The sequence below is a fragment of the Theropithecus gelada genome, chromosome 6 (assembly GCF_003255815.1).
Source record: "Theropithecus gelada isolate Dixy chromosome 6, Tgel_1.0, whole genome shotgun sequence".
In the NCBI taxonomy this organism is placed as follows: Eukaryota; Metazoa; Chordata; class Mammalia; order Primates; family Cercopithecidae; genus Theropithecus; species Theropithecus gelada.
The window spans coordinates 98,137,157-98,155,224 of record NC_037673.1 but is presented as its reverse complement, the minus strand read 5'-3'; the positions used below and the strand labels follow the sequence as shown (position 1 = coordinate 98,155,224).

The window sequence follows — 18,068 nt, the reverse complement described above, 5'->3', positions numbered from 1 at the left end:
TGGTCTCTGAGAGCTGCCGACTGGAGCTCTTTATGTCATTTATCCTTCTAAGCATTCTAAAATTGTTTATTTTCAAGTCTTTGTCAGGCACTTTTATAAATTTAGTCTAGTGTTAATGGGATTTATTTTGTTTTTAATCCTATGTTTTTATTGTTAAATTCATATTTAGATCTAACATTATTATATATTTGGATTACAGGGAATTGCATCAATGTATGAATTTGCTGTGCTATCTCATCTGATTATTTTCTGACTATATTTCTCCTCCTCCTCCTCCTCCTCCTTCTCCTCCCCCTCCTTTTCCTCTTTCTTTTGCTTACTTGTTTCTAATTCCTTACTCTTGAATAGAAAACAGTGTCTTATAATGGTTCTTGTAGCATCCCACTTTATTGTGAGATTATTAATATGGGACGTCCATTTGTAGAACTAATGGGTGGCTTGGTTCAATTCTTGTTAACAAATCTCTGTGAACTTTTGTCAGTATAATCCTGTCTGTTGTGATAAGCTATAAATCCAGGAAGCTTGTTAATAATAGCTCTCAATAAGATAGCTCTCATCTTCTGTTTTGCATGGAACGATTTGTCCTTGATAACATTACTATAAAGGACCAAAACTTCACCATCACTGCCCTAAAGTCAGTAGGCCTATGGCTTCAGTCCTACTGACAGGTTTTTGTTTCTATTAAGGTTCGGGTTTGCCAAGATACTTAGCATAACTGTACATTTTCTGTCTTTTATTTTAAATACATGTTTGCTATATGTTTAGAGCAAAGGAAATTGTATCAATGTATGTATTATCTGTACTAACAGCTGATTCTTTTTAATTGTGTTTTTCTCCTCCTTTTCTTTAGGACTTGTTTTAATTCCAGGAGGTGCACTTGGCCAGCTTCTGGGAGGTATCATTGCTTCCACATTAGAAATGTCTTGTAAAGCCCTTATGAGATTTATAATGGCTACATCTGTGATATCACTTATACTGCTCATGTTTATTACTTTTGTACGCTGTAATCCACTGCAGTTTGCTGGGATCAATGAAGATTATGATGGGTAAATGTAATCTTGTATATTAGACTTTTACATCAAAATCCTACAGCATATTCCTCAGGCAATTAATAATTATCTATCTAGAAACCCTTCCATGTTCATATAATTATTGGAATTATTGAACACATACAAGAAATATAAAGTACAGTTTAAACTTTCATAGTAAGGCACAAATATTGTAATGGTATCTTTTTATATGACTGTTTATGCATTCATAAAGTAATGAAGAAAAAACACATTGAAGAGGTTCAGAACCTAGAAATAAAGTTTTTTATTAGAGTGAGTAGCAACTAGGAGACAGTACTAACTGTCTGTGCAAAGCCAATCTTACCTTGTGTTTCTGAATTGGTTTGTCTGCCTTCTTACAGACATCAAATAATGGAACTAAAGTTCATCTGAAGGTATGTATGGGTAATATCTCCTTTAAGCTAAACGTGCCAAAATTCAAAGAACTAGGCAGAGCTTGATATTAAATACTAAAGAACAAAACTGGAATTGGAAACCAAAGCACTGAACAAGTAAAATAAGAGTTTAAGACTTCTACTTCCGGCAATAATGGATTAGCTTATGGCAGATCAATCTTCCCACTGAGAATAACTAGAAAAGCTGAATACAGTCTTAAAATATTTGGTAAAAGGAATCAAAGAGTTATTTAGGCAACTAGGAATTTAAAGGCCAAAATCCTGGGAAAAGGCAAACCATGGAGAGGAGGGGCAACTTTTTGCAGCCACTTTTTCCCTGAGGGTATTTGCTGATTCTGGATATTGGCAGGAAGCTGAGAATTTGGATGTAGAGTTTGGGCGAAAGCATCTAGTAAGATTACAAGAATTTTAATAACATATTAGTCTAAAGAGGAAAAAATTAGGACATAGGCCATGGTATCAGAGAGAAGAGAAAGGTAAACAAATGATGCAACACTCTACCAGCTTATAACTCAAGAAATTTGCTATATTATGAAGCTAGGAGGCTAAAATCAAGCAAAAATCCCATGAAAATCAGGGAAGAATTCCAGCCATATTATGATGCTCTGTAGATAGGAGATAAAGTTTAGAGCGTGCTGGGTGAAGGAATCCTGGTAAATCCTGGTTCTCAATTAACATCTGTGTAAAGCTAGGATCTAGGAATAGGGGCCTTTCTAAAGTACTATGACCTGGCCAGGAGTTAATTTGGTTGCTTATTGGGTTAGTGTGGTCAGCCAACAAGCTGTGTCATAGAGAGATAATATGATCCAAAGCTATAAAATATAAATGATAAGTGAACTTCATATCAGTAGCAATAATTATCCAACAGAAAATGGAGAGAAAATAGAATTAACAAAAATAAACAAAACGTCAATGAATTGAACAACTTCAGGTGGCCATTTTATGTGTAACTGAAGTCCCCAAAGGAGGGCATCTGGAGAAAGAAAAATATTTCAAGATATTATGGCCAAAATTTTTCAAATTTCATGTAAAAATAAACTATAAACATGTTAAAAACTCAGCAAAACTTTGGTACAAGAAACATGAAAAAAATTACACCATAGTTCTTTGTATGTTCTGGATATTAGCCCTTTGTCAGATGAGTAGATTGCAAAATTTTCTCCCATTCTGTAGGTTGCCTATTCACTCTGATGGTAGTTTCTTTTGCTGTGCAGAAGCTCTTTAGTTTAATTAGATCCCATTTGTCAATTTTGGCTTTTGTTGCCGTTGCTTTTGGTATTTTAGACATGAAGTCCTTGCCCATTCCTATGTCTTGAATGGTATTACCTAGGTTTTCTTCTAGGGTTTTTATGGTATTAGGTCTAACATTTAAGTCTCTAATCCATCTTGAATTAATTTTCATATAAGGAGTAAGGAAAGGATCCAGTTTCAGCTTTCTACTTATGGCTAGCCAATTTTCCCAGCACCATTTATTAAATAGGGACTCCTTTCCCCATTTCTTGTTTTTCTCAGGTTTGTCCAAGATCAGATGGCTGTGGATGTGTGGTATTATTTCTGAGGACTCTGTTCTGTTCCATTGGTCTATATCTCTATTTTGGTACCAGTACCATGCTGTTTTGGTTACTGTAGCCTTGTAGTATAGTTTGAAGTCAGGTAGCGTGATGCCTCCAGTTTTCTTCTTTTGACTTAGGATTGTCTTGGCAATGCGGGCTCTTTTTTGGTTCCATATGAACTTTAAAGCAGTTTTTTTCCAATTCTGTGAAGAAACTCATGGGTAGTTTGATGGGGATGGCATTAAATCTATAAATTACCTTGGGCAGTATGGCCATTATCACGATATTGATTCTTCCTATCCATGAGCATGATATGTTCTTCCATTTGTTTGTGTCCTCCTTTATTTTACTGAGCAGTGGTTTGTAGTGTTCCTTGAAGAGGTCCTTTACATCCCTTGTAAGTTGGATTCCTAGGTATTTTATTCTCTTTGAAGCAATTGTGAATGAAAGTTCATTCATGATTTGGCTCTCTGTTTGTCTGTTACTGGTGTATAAGAATGCTTGTGATTTTTGCCATTAATTTTGCATCCTGAGACTTTGCTGAAGTTTCTTATCAGCTTAAGGAGATTTGGGGCTGAGATGATGGGGTTTTCTAAATATACAATCATGTCATCTGCAAACAGGGACAATTTGACTTCATCTTTTCCTAACTGAATACCCTTGATTTCTTTCTCTTGCCTGATTGCCCTAGCCAGAACTTCCAACACTATGTTGAATAGGAGTGGTGAGAGAGGGCATCCCTGTCTTGTGCCAGTTTTCAAAGGGAATGCTTCCAGTTTTTACCCATTCAATGATATTGGCTGTAGGTTTGTCATAAATAGCTCTTATTATTTTGAGATATGTTCCATCAATACCAAATTTATTGAGCATTTTTAGCATGAAGGGCTGTTGAATTTTGTCAAAGGCCTTTTCTGCATCTATTGAGATGATCATGTGGTTTTTGTCTTTGTTTCTGTTTATATGCTGGATTACGTTTATTGATTTGCATATGTTGAACCAGCCTTGCATCCCAGGGATGAAGCCCACTTGATAATGGTGCATAAGCTTTTTGATGTGCTGCTGGATTCAGTTTGCCAGTATTGTTTTGAGGATTTTTGCATCAATGTTCATCAGGGATATTGGTCTAAAATTCTCTTTTTTTGTTGTGTAAAGAACTCAAACAAATTTACAAGAAAAAAGCAACCCCATCAAAAAGTGGGCAAGGGATATGAACAGACATTTCTCAAAAGAAGACATGTATACAGCCAACGGACACATGAAAAAATGCTCATCATCACTGGCCATCAGACAAATGCAAATAAAAACCCCAATGAGATACCATCTCACACCAGTTAGAATGGCAGTCATTAAAAAGTCAGGAAACAACAGGTGCTGGAGAGGATGTGGAGAAATTGGAATGCTTTTACACTGTTGGTGGGACTGTAAACTAGTTCAACCATTGTGGAAGACAGCGTGGTGATTCCTCAAGGATCTAGAACTGGAAACACCATTTGACCCAGCTATCCCATTACTAGGTATATACCCAAAGGATTATAAATCATGCTGCTATAAAGACACATGCACACGTATGTTCATTGTGGCACTATTCACAATAGCAAAGACTTGGAATCAACCCAAATGTTCATCAGTGACAAACTGGATTATGAAAATGTGGCACATATACACCATGGAATACTATACAGCCATAAAAAAGGATGAGTTTGTGTCGTTTGTAGGGACATGGATGCAGCTGGAAACCATCATTCTCAGCAAACTATCACAAGGACAGAAAACCAAACACTGCATGTTCTCACTCATAGGTGGGAAGTGAACAATGAGATCACTTGGATTCGGGAAGGGGAACATCACAATCCGGGGCCTATTATGGGGAGGGGGGAGGGGGGAGGGATTGCATTGGGAGTTATACCTGATGTAAATGACGAGTTGATGGGTACTGACAAGTTGATGGGTGCAGCACACCAACATGGTACAAGTATACATATGTAACAAACCTGCACATTATGCACATGTACCCTAGAACTTAAAATAAAAAAAAAAAAAAAAAAAGAATTGGGTAGGCAAAGCCTTAGGATCATGAAACAGATCTGACACTTATAAACAGAGAGTAGGGAGGAAATAGAATTGGACAGGGAAAGCCTCAGGCTATGTTTCATATCTGACCAAAGCATTGCCAATCCAACAGAGGATTTTGGAAGAAAAATTTATCCATTCTAGGAGTTTCATTTTGGGAAGCAATATGCAGGCATTAATCTTGAATATGTTCAACCATTACCTGGAAGACGTCTAGAAACAGCGTGGCCGCAACTCGAAAGATGAGGTGGATCCTAAAGACTGTGAACCTGGAGAGTCTCAGCTAAATCTCTGCAAATAAATGGGAAATTATTTATTGGAAGGAAATTCATTGGCAAGGCTTCATAGCTTCATCAGAACTAATAAGATAATTATGAATTCTCTTATTCATTCTCCATTAAAGAATTATGAGACATTTTTGTCCTTCATAAGGAAAGAGGTTTACACGTAGTATTTTGAACATTTCTTAGGCCTTTTACTATTTTGTTCATATATTTATATTACGACAGTGATATAGGAACTCTGTTTTCATTTCTTTTCTCAAAATAAAGACAAATTGGCTCTACACCAACCAAGATTTAGTCCCCTTCCCCACTTCAAAACAATGGAGATAGGAAAAAGGAATTGTGTCTGACGATATCTCAGCAGCCACATCTCCTAACAGTTTAGAGATTAACTACTGCATTTAACATTTACTCTAAATCTAGATGAACTGACAGCCCAGGAAACTCTAGCAAATTGAAGACAGAGATAATAAGTATGATCCCTCTCAGGGCTTTATGTAATTCAATGATTGAGAAATTGATTTTCAGTTAAAGCAATAACAATGCAGGTTGTACTCTAATCAGACAGCAATGATGTTAGAGTGATAATGTTGGTGTTTTGAGATGAACTTTCATTACATAATTGTAAATCATGTATTATCTGTGCTACTGGAAAGATTATTGAGTTAGAGGAATTAGTCTCTAAATTTTTAGTTAATTTGCCCAATACATGTCACCACAGACATTAATATATTTTAATAAAAACGTAAGTATATAAACTAGATTTTTAAATAATAGAAGTATGTCAAGGAGTGTTTGGAAGCTTTACTAGATTAGACTAATTAATAATTCCTAGGAACCATAGATGACTCCCAACTATTGTCCAACCAACATTTCTGCCACACTTTTTTTTTTTTTTTTTTAGTGAGACAGTCTTGCTCTGTCACTCAGGCTGGAATGCAGTGGCATGATCTCGGCTCACTGCAACCTCCACCCTCCATCTCCTGGGTTCAAGCAATTCTCCTATCTCAGCCTCCCGAGTAGCTGGGACTACAGGTGCCTGCCACCACACCAGATTAATTTGTCCTTTTTTGGTTTTGTTTTTGTTTTTGTTTTTTTAGTAGAGACAGGGTTTCACCATGTCTCGATCTCCTTACCTCTTGATCTGCCTGCCTCAGCCTCCCGAAGTGCTGGGAATACAGGCATGAGCCACCATGCCCGGCCACCACACTTCTAACTAATAAAAAATGTGGTTACAGGCTTTGTCTTGTTTCACATAAATGCATTTTGCATTAATGTCTATTTTTAAATTGGTCACTTATTAATTAGATGAACATTAGAATTTCTTTTATTATTATTATTATTATTATTATTATTATTAGAGACGGAGTCTCACTCTGTCGCCAGATTGGACTGCAGTGGCACAATCTTGGCTCACTATAACCTCCACCTCCCTGTTCAGGGGATTCTCTTGCCTCAGCCTCCCAAGTAGCTGGGACTACAGCCTGCCACCACACCCGGCTAATTTTTGTATTTTTTTTTTTTACTAAAGACAGGGTTTCACCATGTTGGCCAGATAGGTCTCGATCTCTTGACCTTGTGATCCACCCGCCTCGGCCTCCCAAAGTGCTGGGATCACAGGCGTGAGCCACCGCACCCGGCCAGAATTTCTACTATTTTTAATTATGAAAGTGTTTACACTATATGTGTATTGCCTATGATATTATTGAGACACCACACATTACGTAAACAGCAAAACAGCATGTAAACTATCTAGCGAGAAATGTATTCTTCATTCTTCAAAATGATTTATGACAGTTGACTATTAGAGAGTCCTATGTACAGCTACTGATTTGGATAATTCTGATTGCCTATGATTGATTTATAATGATAAAGAGTCTTGCTTTATAATAAAAAAAATTATACCATAACACATAATAATCAAATTATGCAAAATAAGTGATACAAAGAAAATATTAAAATTAGCAAAAGCAGGAAAAATACTTTATGTATGAAGGTTCAGAGATAAGGGTAATGGCATATTTTTATCAGAAACAAATGCAGGTAAGAAGACAGTGGAATATTTTTAAAGTCCTAAAAAGACAAATCACCTGTAATTTTATATCAAGCCAGAATATCTGTCAAAAAATTGAGAAATAATTTTAGACAAAAAAAGTAAGTTTTTTTTTTTTTAACGGAGTTTTGCTCTTGTCACCCAAGCTGGAGTGCAGTGGCACAATCTCGGCCCACTGCAACCTCCACCTTCCAGGTTCAAGTGGTCCTCCCACCTCAGCCTCATAGTAGCTGGGATTACAGGCATGTAACCTCCACCACACCCAGCTAATTTTTGTATTTTTAGTAGAGACGGGGTTTCACCATGTTGGCCAGGCTGGTCTTGAACTGCTGACCTACACTACATAAAATGTTAAACGAAGTCTTTCAGTCAGAAATGAAATGATACCAGACGTAAATATGAATCCTCATAAAGGAAAGAAGAACAATAAAAATGTTAACTATGTGGATAAACATACATTTTTAAAATTATTATTTAAGTCTCTTTGAAAATAATTATTTAAAACAGAAAAACATGTAATATGGGTTTACATGAAATGCCGTAATAGCACATGTTGGTAGACTGTGTTAAGTTAAAAATGTATACTATAAATCTTGAAACAATCACTAAAATAAGAGAGTCACAACAAATAAATTAACATAGTTAAAATGAAATTATTAAAAAATAGATATTTAATCCCAAATTAGGCAGAAAAAGAGGAAAAAGTGAACAAAGAGAGAGGACAAATGGGAAACAAAAAGAGGGTAGATTTAACCCTAACCGTATTAGTAATCACATTAAATGTACATAGCTGAACATCAGTTAAAAGGGAGATAATCTTTATTTTGAAAAAAAAAAAAAAAGAAGACCGAACTGTATATGCTGCATTTCATAAATGTATTTCAAATATAGATAGTAGTATATTAAGCAGAAAAGAATGGGAAAAGATGTATCTTATTAACAACAATCAAAAGAAAGCTGGAGTATAATACCAGATCAAGTAGTTTTGAGAGCAAAGAATATTAGCAGGAATAAAGAAGATCATTACATAATGATAAAATGACCAATTCATCAGGAATACATAACAATTCTAAATATATATTAACTGCATATAGAGCAAAAATGTGTACATTGCAAGGAGAAATGAAGACATTTATAGCTATAGTCAGATAATGAATAGAAGACTCAACAATAAATAGAAAAAGTAGACCAAAGAAATCAGTGGTCAGATGCAGATCAAAAAATTCTGGTTTGAACAATACTGCCAATTGTCCTAACCGACATTTGTAGAAATGGCCCACATAACAATATACACTTTATTCATGCGTGCATGTAATGGTTACCAAGTTGGAGCATATTCCAGGTTGCAAAACAAGTCTCAGTACATTTTTAATATATTTTTCATTTGCATAAGTTTATGGGGTATGATTGCAATTTTGTTACATGCATAGGTGATATAAGTGGTCAAGTCAGGGCTTTTAGTGTGTCTATCACCCAAATAACATACATTATACCCATTAAGTAATTTCTCATTATCTATCACCCTCTCACCTCCTTACCCTTCTGAGTCTCCATGGTCTATCATTCCACTCTCTACAATTATGGGTACACAAGTTTTAGCTCCCACTTATGAGTGAGAACAAGTGCTATTTGTCTGTCTGTATCTGACTTGTTTCACTTAAGATAATGACTTCCCATTTCATCCATGTTGCCATAAAAGACATTATTTCATTCTTACGACTAAATACTATTCAATGTGTGTGTATATATGTGTGTGTGTATATATATATATCTCACATTTTTTAATTCAATCATCTGTTGATGGATATTTAGGATGATTCCATCTTTGCTATTGTGAATATTACTGCTATAAATAAATGCAGATATCTTTTTGATATATTGTTTTATTTTTCTTTCGTTAGTTACCCAATAGTGAGACTACTAGATTGAATGGTAGTTATATTTTTTAGTTTTTGAGAAAACTTCATACTGTTTTTCATAGAAGTTGTACTAATTTACATTCCCACCAACAGTGTAGAAGCATTTCCTTTTCTCCATATCTTTGCTAACATCTGTTATTTTTTAACTTTTTAAAAATAGCCATTCTGACTAGAGTAAGATCATACTTTATTGTAGTTTGAATTTGCATTTGTTTGATGATTAATGATGTTGAGCATTTATCATACACCTGTTGGCTGTTTTTGTTTTCTTTTGAAAAATGTCTATTCATGTCATTTGCCCCCTTTCAGTGAAATTATTTGTGGGGATTTTTGTTTAGCTGTTTGAGTTCCTTATATATTCTGGATATTAGTCTCTGTTGGATGGATAGTTTGAAAATATTTTCTCCCAAACTGCAGGTTGTTTGTTCACTCTGTGGGTTATATCTTTTGCTGTGCAAAAGCTTTTTAGTTTAATTAAGTCCCATTTGTGTATTTTTGTTTGGTTGCTGGTGCTTTTGAGGTATCAATCATGAATTCTTTGCCTAGACCAATGTCTGGAAGAATTTTTCCTATGTTTTCTTCTGGTATTTCTAGAGTTTAGAGACTTCTATTTGAGTCTTTAACCCATGTTGAGTGCTTTTTGTATAGGGTGACAGACAGGGGTGGGTCCATTTTCATTCTCTTATACATAACAATCCAATTTTCCCAGCATCATATATTGAAAAGGGTGTCCTTTCCCCAAATGTATGTCCCAGTTAACTTTGTCAAAGATCAGTTGGCAGTAAATATGTGGCTTTTCTTCTGGGTTTTCTGTTCTATTTCATTGATATATAGGTCTATTTTTATACCAGTACAATGCTGTTTTGGTTACTGTAGCCTTTTTTTTTTTTTTTTTTTTTTTGAGATAGAGTCTCGCTCCGTCACCCAGGCTGGAGTGTAGTGGCCGGATCTCAGCTCACTGCAAGCTCCGCCTCCCGGGTTCACGCCATTCTCCTGCCTCAGCCTCCCGAGTAGCTGGGACTACAGGCGCCTGCCACCTCGCCCGGCTAGTTTTTTGTATTTTTTAGTAAGACGGAGTTTCACCGTGTTAGCCAGGATAGTCTCGGTCTCCTGACCTCGTGATCCGCCCGTCTTGGCCTCCCAAAGTGCTGGGATTACAGGCTTGAGCCACCACGCCCGGCCTACTGTAGCCTTAAAGTGTAATTTGAAATTGAATAATGTGATACCTCCAATTTTGTTCCTTTTGCTTAGAATTACATTTGCTATTTGGGCTTCTAGTTTTGCTTGTATGTGCATTTTAGAATTTAAAAAATTCTATAAAAAATGATGCTGATATTTTGATAGGGATTTTATTGAATATGTAGATTGCTTTGGGCAGTAAAATCATTTTAACAAGATTAATTCTTCTGATCCATGAGCATGGAAAGTTTTTCCATTTGTTTGTGTCATCAGCAATTACTTTCTTGTAGTTTTCTTCTCTGATAGAAATCTTTCACCTTCTTAGTTTAATATATTCCTAGGCATTTTACTTTTTGGACCTATTGTAAACAGGCTTGCCTTTTTATTTTATTTATTTATTAATTTTGAGATGGAGTTTTACTCTTTTTGCCCAGGCTGCAGTGTAGTAGTACAATCTCAGCTCTCTGCAACCTCCACTTTCCTGGTTCAATCAATTCTCCTACCTCAGCCTCCCAAGTAGCTGGGACTACAGTTGCATGCTGCCACGCCTGGCTAATTTTTTGTATTTTAAGTAGAGATGGGGTTTCACTGTGTTGCCTAGGCTGGTCGGAAACTCCTGAGTTCAGGCAATCTGCCTGCCCCGACCTCCCAAAGGGCTAGCATCACAGGCACAAGCCATCGTGCCCGGCCTGGCTTGCCTTTTTAATTTTGTTCTCAGCTAGATTTTTATTGGTATATAAAAACGTTACTAATTTTGTATGTTAATTTTCTAAACTGAAACTTTACTGGATTCATTTATCAAATCTAAGAGATTTTTGATGGAGTCTTTAGGTTTTTCTAGATCTAAGATTGTATCATCAATGATCAGGGATAATTTGACTTTCTCTTTTCCAATTTGGAAGCCTTTTATTTCTTTTTCTTTCCTGGTTGCTCTGGCTAGGACTTCCAGTACTATTTTGAAGAGGACTGCTAAAAGTGGGCAATTTTATGTTGTTCCAATAATTTTAACAAATTATGCTGGATAATTAGATGTCTATATGCAAATAAACTTAATTCACATCTTGTACCACATAAAATAGTTCAAAATGGATTATAGATAAAAATATAAACTATAAAACTCCAAAAATATAAGAGAATATATTTTTGATTTTGCATTTGGCAAGTATCTTTTAGATGTGACACCAAACACATAATCCAAAAAAAAAAATGAATTAATAAATTGAAACTTGTCAAAAATTTAAAAACTACTGTTTGAAAGAACTTGTTTATGGTATGAAAAAGCAAGCCATATAATGTGCAAAACTATTGGAAAATCATATATCTAACAAAAAAATTACTTCCAGAATATTAAAAAGTAAGCGATCCAACAAAATGGGCAAATGATTGGAACAGATATTTAATAAAAAATACAGACTGAAAATAAATATATGGAAAGATTATCAACATCATTTCTCACTAGCAAAATGCTTATTAAAACCCCAAATATGAAACTACTACACTCCTGTTAAAATGTCTAACATTTTTTTAAAAAGAGACCATACTAAGTGTTGGTGAGAAGAACAAACGAAACTCTTATACACTGCTGATGGAAATATGAAATGTCACAACAGTTCTAAAAACCGACAGTTTCTTAAAAAGTTAAGTGAACGCCTACCGCATGATGCAAATATTCTATTTCTTAATATTTATCCAAGAGACATGGAAGCATATGACCATACAAAGACCAAATAAAGACCAGCTGCATGAAAGAAGCCAAAGAAACTTGACATATTGTATGATTCTATTTCATAAACTCTTAGGAAATTCAAACAAATGAATAGTAACAGAAAGTGGATCAGTGTATGCCAAGGAGTGGGGAAATTATAAAGGGGCACAAGGAAACTTTTGGGGTTTTTTTATTATTATTATATTTGTTATAAATAAACTTTTGATTATTATGTTTGTTGGCATGATTTTGGTGATGATTTCACAAGTGTATACATATATCAAAAATTTTCAAATTTTAATCTTAGTATGTGCAGGCTATTGTATCTCAGACCTCAGTAAAGTTGTTAAAAAAAGAAATTATTTCAATAAGCATATTTTATGGATCTCACTGATATCTTGACATTTGCTTCAATAATTATAAAATAATGGTAATATGATTACATTCTATCTTGTTTCTATAGAGAAGGGCAGTTGGGAAACCTCACGGCTCCTTGCAATGAAAAATGTAGATGCTCATCTTCAGTTTATTCTTCTATATGTGGAAGAGATGATATCGAATACTTTTCTCCCTGCTTTGCAGGGTGTATGTATTCTAAAGCACTAACCCAAAAAAAGGTAATTAGTTTTTATAATTATTATGTTTTGTTATACATTTATATTTTCATTATATTATAACTATTATTTTTTATGCTTCTTCCTCTTTAGTGAAATGTTCAACTTGTAAATGCTATTCACATTTTTCTTCCAACTCTCTATAAAACCTATTTTTTCTTATTTTCCCCTTTTATATGTTAAAGACAAGAAAATAAAATTTGTGGGTTTTTTTGGTGTGTGTTTATTTTTTGAGACAAGGTCTGACTCTGTCACCCTGGCTGGAGTGCAGTGGTAAGATCCCAGCTCACTGCAACCTCCACCTCTTGGGCTCAAGCTATCCTCCCACCTCAGCCTACAGGATAGTTGAAACTGCAGGTGCACACCACCACACCCAGCTAATTTTTGTAATTTTTTTAGAGATGGAGTTTTGTCACACTGCCCAAGCTGGTCTTGAATGCCTAAGTTCAAGTGATTCACCTGCCTTGGCCTCACCTCCAGAACTGCTGGGATTACAGCTGTGAGTCACCGTGCCTGGCCAAAAATTTGTTTTATATTGCCGCAATACAAAGAGCTTATGGAAATTGGGAGTGAAAGAGACATTCCTACATTAAAATGTCAATGAAAAGAGTCAAACTCTGTATTTGAAGTGATTTATTCTGAGCCAAATATGAGTGACCATGGCCTGTGACACCTTGGGAGATCCTGAGAAATTGTGTCCAAAGTGGTCACAGTGAAGCTTGGTATTATACATTTTAGGGAGGCATGAAACATCAATCAAATACCTTTGAGAAATACATTGGTTTGATCCAGAAAGGCAGAACAATTTGAAGACAGGGGAGGGGAGGGTGGTAGTTGGGGTAGGGTTTTGGGGTGGGGCTTCCAAGCTATAAGTAAATTTAAACATTTTCTTGTTGGTAATTGGTTGAGTTTGTCTAAAGACTTGGGATCAATAGAAAGGAAATGTCCAGGTTAAGAAAAAAGATTGTGGAGACCAAGGTTCTTTTGAAGTCTCATAGTGGCTGCCCTTAGAGACAACAGATGACAAATGTTTCCTATTCAGACCTTTTAAAAGGCGATAGACTCTCAGTTAACCTCTTCAGGATTAGAAAGGCCCCGAAGAAATGTTACGTTATTTGTTATGTTAATAGAGATTCTTTACAGATGCAAATTTACCCCCCACAAAGGACTGCTTTGCAGGACCATTTCAAAATATGGCAAAGAAATATGTTTTGAGGTAAAATATTTTGATTTTCTTCTTTGTCACCTAATGTTATGCCAGAGTCAGATTGGAAAGTTAGTCACGATATATGGGTTAAATAAAACCCATCTGATGAGAATTTATGGTTTGAAAGGCATGACTCCCCAGATCCATTAGATAGGAGTTTGGGCAAGATTTAAAAAAAAATCAGAGCTTAGTCCTCAATAACACATCTATGGGGCCAGGTGTAGTGGCTCATTCCTATAATCCCAGCACTTTGGGAGGCCTAAGAGGGTGCATCACTTGAGCCCAGGAGTTTGAGACCAGCCTGGGCAACATGGCGAAACCCTGTCTCTACAAAACATACAAAAATTAACTGTGCATAGTGGTGCATGACTGTAGTCCCAGGTACTCGGGAAGCTGAGGTGGGAGGATTGCCTGAGCCTGGGAGGTCAAGGCTGCAGTGAGTCATGATTGTGCCACTGCACTCCAGCCTGGGTGACAGAGTGAGAACACATCTCATAAAAACAAACAACAGCAACACACACACACACACACACACACACACATTACATCATCCCAACTTTATTGTTTTAAAGCAATGAGGAACTCTTATCTACCTCTTGCCATAGCAAAGTTGAATGAAACAGCCTGAGAGAACCTTCCCCTATGTAGTTTGTCTTAGCTCTATGCTACTTTACAGCAGCACCCAATCTCCTGAAACCTTGAGCCACAATCTTTTACACACCTAGAGATAGATGAATACTATCCTTTTGGTCACCTTTCACTGAGTTTTTTCTCCTACTGAAGAATTCAAATTGTTTACTCTCTACCTTTTTGCTGTTTCTCTCTTTCTGCTCCACATTAATTTAGATGTGGAAATTAGTCCTATGGTTTATCAGAAGTCACCCTAACTTGTATGCTTTTGTTAGTACATCCAGGAAAGTGAGAGAGTTAGAGTTTTACAGGGCAATAACATATGTGACTTGAATATATGTTATTTCTGTTTGCCCTTTGGCATTTATGTAAATTGAGACTATTTAAAAATTCCCTTGTGTGCTCATCTGTGGGGCCATTACCATCCGAATCCCTTATTTCTCTGGGCTTTCTGCCATCCTGCTAACACATTTTCTTCTTCTGTCATGGAGAACAGTTGACCACTCTACCACTTGTTGAGGTTAATTTTTTAATATCTCAAGTTGCATAAATAAGCTTTTAACTAAATGATGGACTATTTACTCCAACTTTCACCTTTTTAATAGCACAGAAGCATGGATCCATTCTTTGAAAATTCTGTTTATCTTTCCTTGCTCTGACTAGTCTTCGAGAATGGGAGAGAGCAACAAAGAGGTGTGGTGCCTTTTCTGGCCTGCCCATGACCACCCATGGACAAACCAGCATGCACTACCTCCCCTCTGAGGTCCATAAAAGCCCAGGGATCAGCCAGAGCAGGCAGAGGATGGAGCAATAAAGGATGAACAGCTACAGAGAGGAGCTACCCTCTCTGCTTAGAGCTGCAGACATGGGGATGACCAGTTGCAGAGAGGAGCAACCCTCTCCAGGGACTCCTCTTTGCTGAGAGCTGAATACTGGACAGGATAACCTGTCTACAGAGAGGAGCTACCCACTGCAATTCTCCTCTGAGCTGTTGTAATACTCAATAAAGCTCCTCTCCTTCTTGTTAACCTTCCACTTGTCTGCCTACCTCATTCTTCCTGGGCACAGGATAAGAACTTGGGCAAAGGCACATTAACTACAGATTTCTGGCCTCCAAAGTGACATCCCAAAGATCCCATAACACCACTTCCTCTCCTTCATTTTATTTTGCTATAAGTAAATTATTTTTATATGCTCACTATGTCATCACAGTATACAGTAAAACTGTTTGACCTTGATGTTTTGATTCCATGGAATATTCAAGAGCTAAACATTCCATCAAGGATATAGCTCCAACCCCTGCTTCCTTTTTTCTAGGGAATCTCTTTTAGAGACTCTATTTATTTAATGAAACTCTTCATAGTTTTTTTTTTAATATATATTTCTCTAAGGAGTAATTAATTTATGAGGAATAATAGTGATAGAAATAATCCACAAAATAGTCACTCAAACTGTGTGATAACATTTGATACTTAATGAAAACTGAAAGAAGAATAAAATCAATATGTCAGAAATTGCTTAGTAAGACAATTAGCCTTGCTAGAAAAAAATGGCTTTGATAGAAAACCTACAAAGTAGAAGCTGTTAGTAAAATGTGATATGGATGGAACTGATTAATGGATAGAATAAGCATCAATTTCAAATGGGAAAAGATCGATACCAATAAAAATAATCTCAACAAAATAAAAATTAAAATAAGATACACTATACAAAAAATGATCAAGTACCTATATGCTGTTAATGGAATCCCCTTTGAAAAATATTTTCTCAATGAAAATATGACAAGTGTGAAAAAATTCTGATTAAATGTTCCTATTCAAAATACGATCAGGGCCAATATAAGTCAAAATTAGATGCTCTTCAATGAAGTTTATGCAAAAGTTTGTGAGAGGAGTAGTAGGAAATACTATACCTCTAACGATTTTTAGGTTTCTCTAGAAAAAGTACAGCTGTACTAAAACTGAAAATACCTACCTGCTGTTGATATTGATAATATTCCTGGGGAGCTTTTCCTCATTGAGAACCACATGTATTCTTCTTATCCGTGCTTCCAAAGATCTTCAAATTTCTTTATATAGATATTAAAGAAATCATGGGCTTTTTTTTTTTGTGATCTCCGCAGACTGATTCCTTTCAGTAGCTGATATAGTTTTCATTATAAAATAGCAATATGAATATTCTTCCAGAGGTTCAACAGAAACTTCATTCTATTTATCTCTGAAGAGGAAAGTAAATCACATCCAAAGGATTAAGGATTATAGGAAGCAAGGCTTCAGGTTCTCATTCAGCTTAAATATCATTGGAATATTTTAATTTTATTTACTGACCCACTATCTTTGTGCTATTTTTAATATGTATTTTTATATGTTTTAAATGAAATATGCTATTATAATTTGGCTTTCGTACAGTCAATATTGACTTATATTTACCCTTTTCCTTGCATTTCCATTGTTTCATCTGGAATTATTTTTCTTCTGCCTGAAGAACTTTATTTCACCTTCATTTTGAACACTGTTTTCACTGGGTATGGAATTTTAGATTGGCAGTGATTCCCCCCACTCTTCATTCCCCCCACCACCAACGTTTAAAAGACACCATATGTTGCCTTCTGTTTCTGGATGCTTTGGGATTTTCTCTTTGTTTTTGGTTATCAGATGTTTTCCTTTGATGTATATAGATGTGGCTTTGATTATGTTTATTTTGCTTGGGCTTCACAGAGTATCTTGAGTCTGTGGATTCTTGTCTATCAGTTGAAAACTTCTTAGCTATTAACCTCTCTCTCTCTTTCCTGTATTTTTGGGAACTATGTATTAGTTTATTATTGCTACATAATAAACTGCAGTAGCCCCTGCATCCGTAATTTAAATGACCTGCAATCAACTGTGGTCTGAAAATATTAAAATATTTTGGGAGACACAGAAGAGAGAAAGAGAGAGAGAGAATCTTCACATAACTTTTATTGCAGTATTGCTATAATTGTTCTATTTTATTAATAGTGTTAATCTCCTACTGTGACTAATTTATAAATTAAACTTTATTATAGGTATGTATGTATAGGAAAAAAAAGAGTAGATATAGGGTTCAGTTCTATTCATGGTTTCGGACATACAGGGATCTTAGAATGTATTTCCCATGGATAAGGGGGGATTATTGTACCCCAGTTTTAGTGGATTTGAATAACACTCATTTATTAGCTCTCAATTCTAAGGTCAGCAATCCAGACATGCTATGCATGACTGGATCCTCTGCCCCAAGTCTCACAGGCTGAAATCAGGGTGATGGCTGAGTTGTGCTCCTTTCTGGAGGGCCTTGGAAAGAGTTCACTTGTAAGTTTCTTCAGGTTATTGACCAAATTTGGTTCCCTTGGGTTAAAAAAACAAGGGTCTAAT

General features: G+C 35.8%; 1 protein-coding gene across 1 annotated transcript in view; it reads left to right on the top strand.

Annotated features, from left to right (window-relative positions):
* SLCO6A1 (solute carrier organic anion transporter family member 6A1) overlaps window positions 1-18,068 on the top strand; it is a 140,454-nt gene that overhangs the window by 87,848 nt on the left and 34,538 nt on the right. Inside the window, exons 8-9 of the mRNA XM_025389405.1 lie at window positions 851-1,046; window positions 12,692-12,845. Of these exons, the coding sequence (XP_025245190.1) occupies window positions 851-1,046; window positions 12,692-12,845 (350 nt within the window). The remainder of the gene's footprint in view (window positions 1-850; window positions 1,047-12,691; window positions 12,846-18,068) is intronic.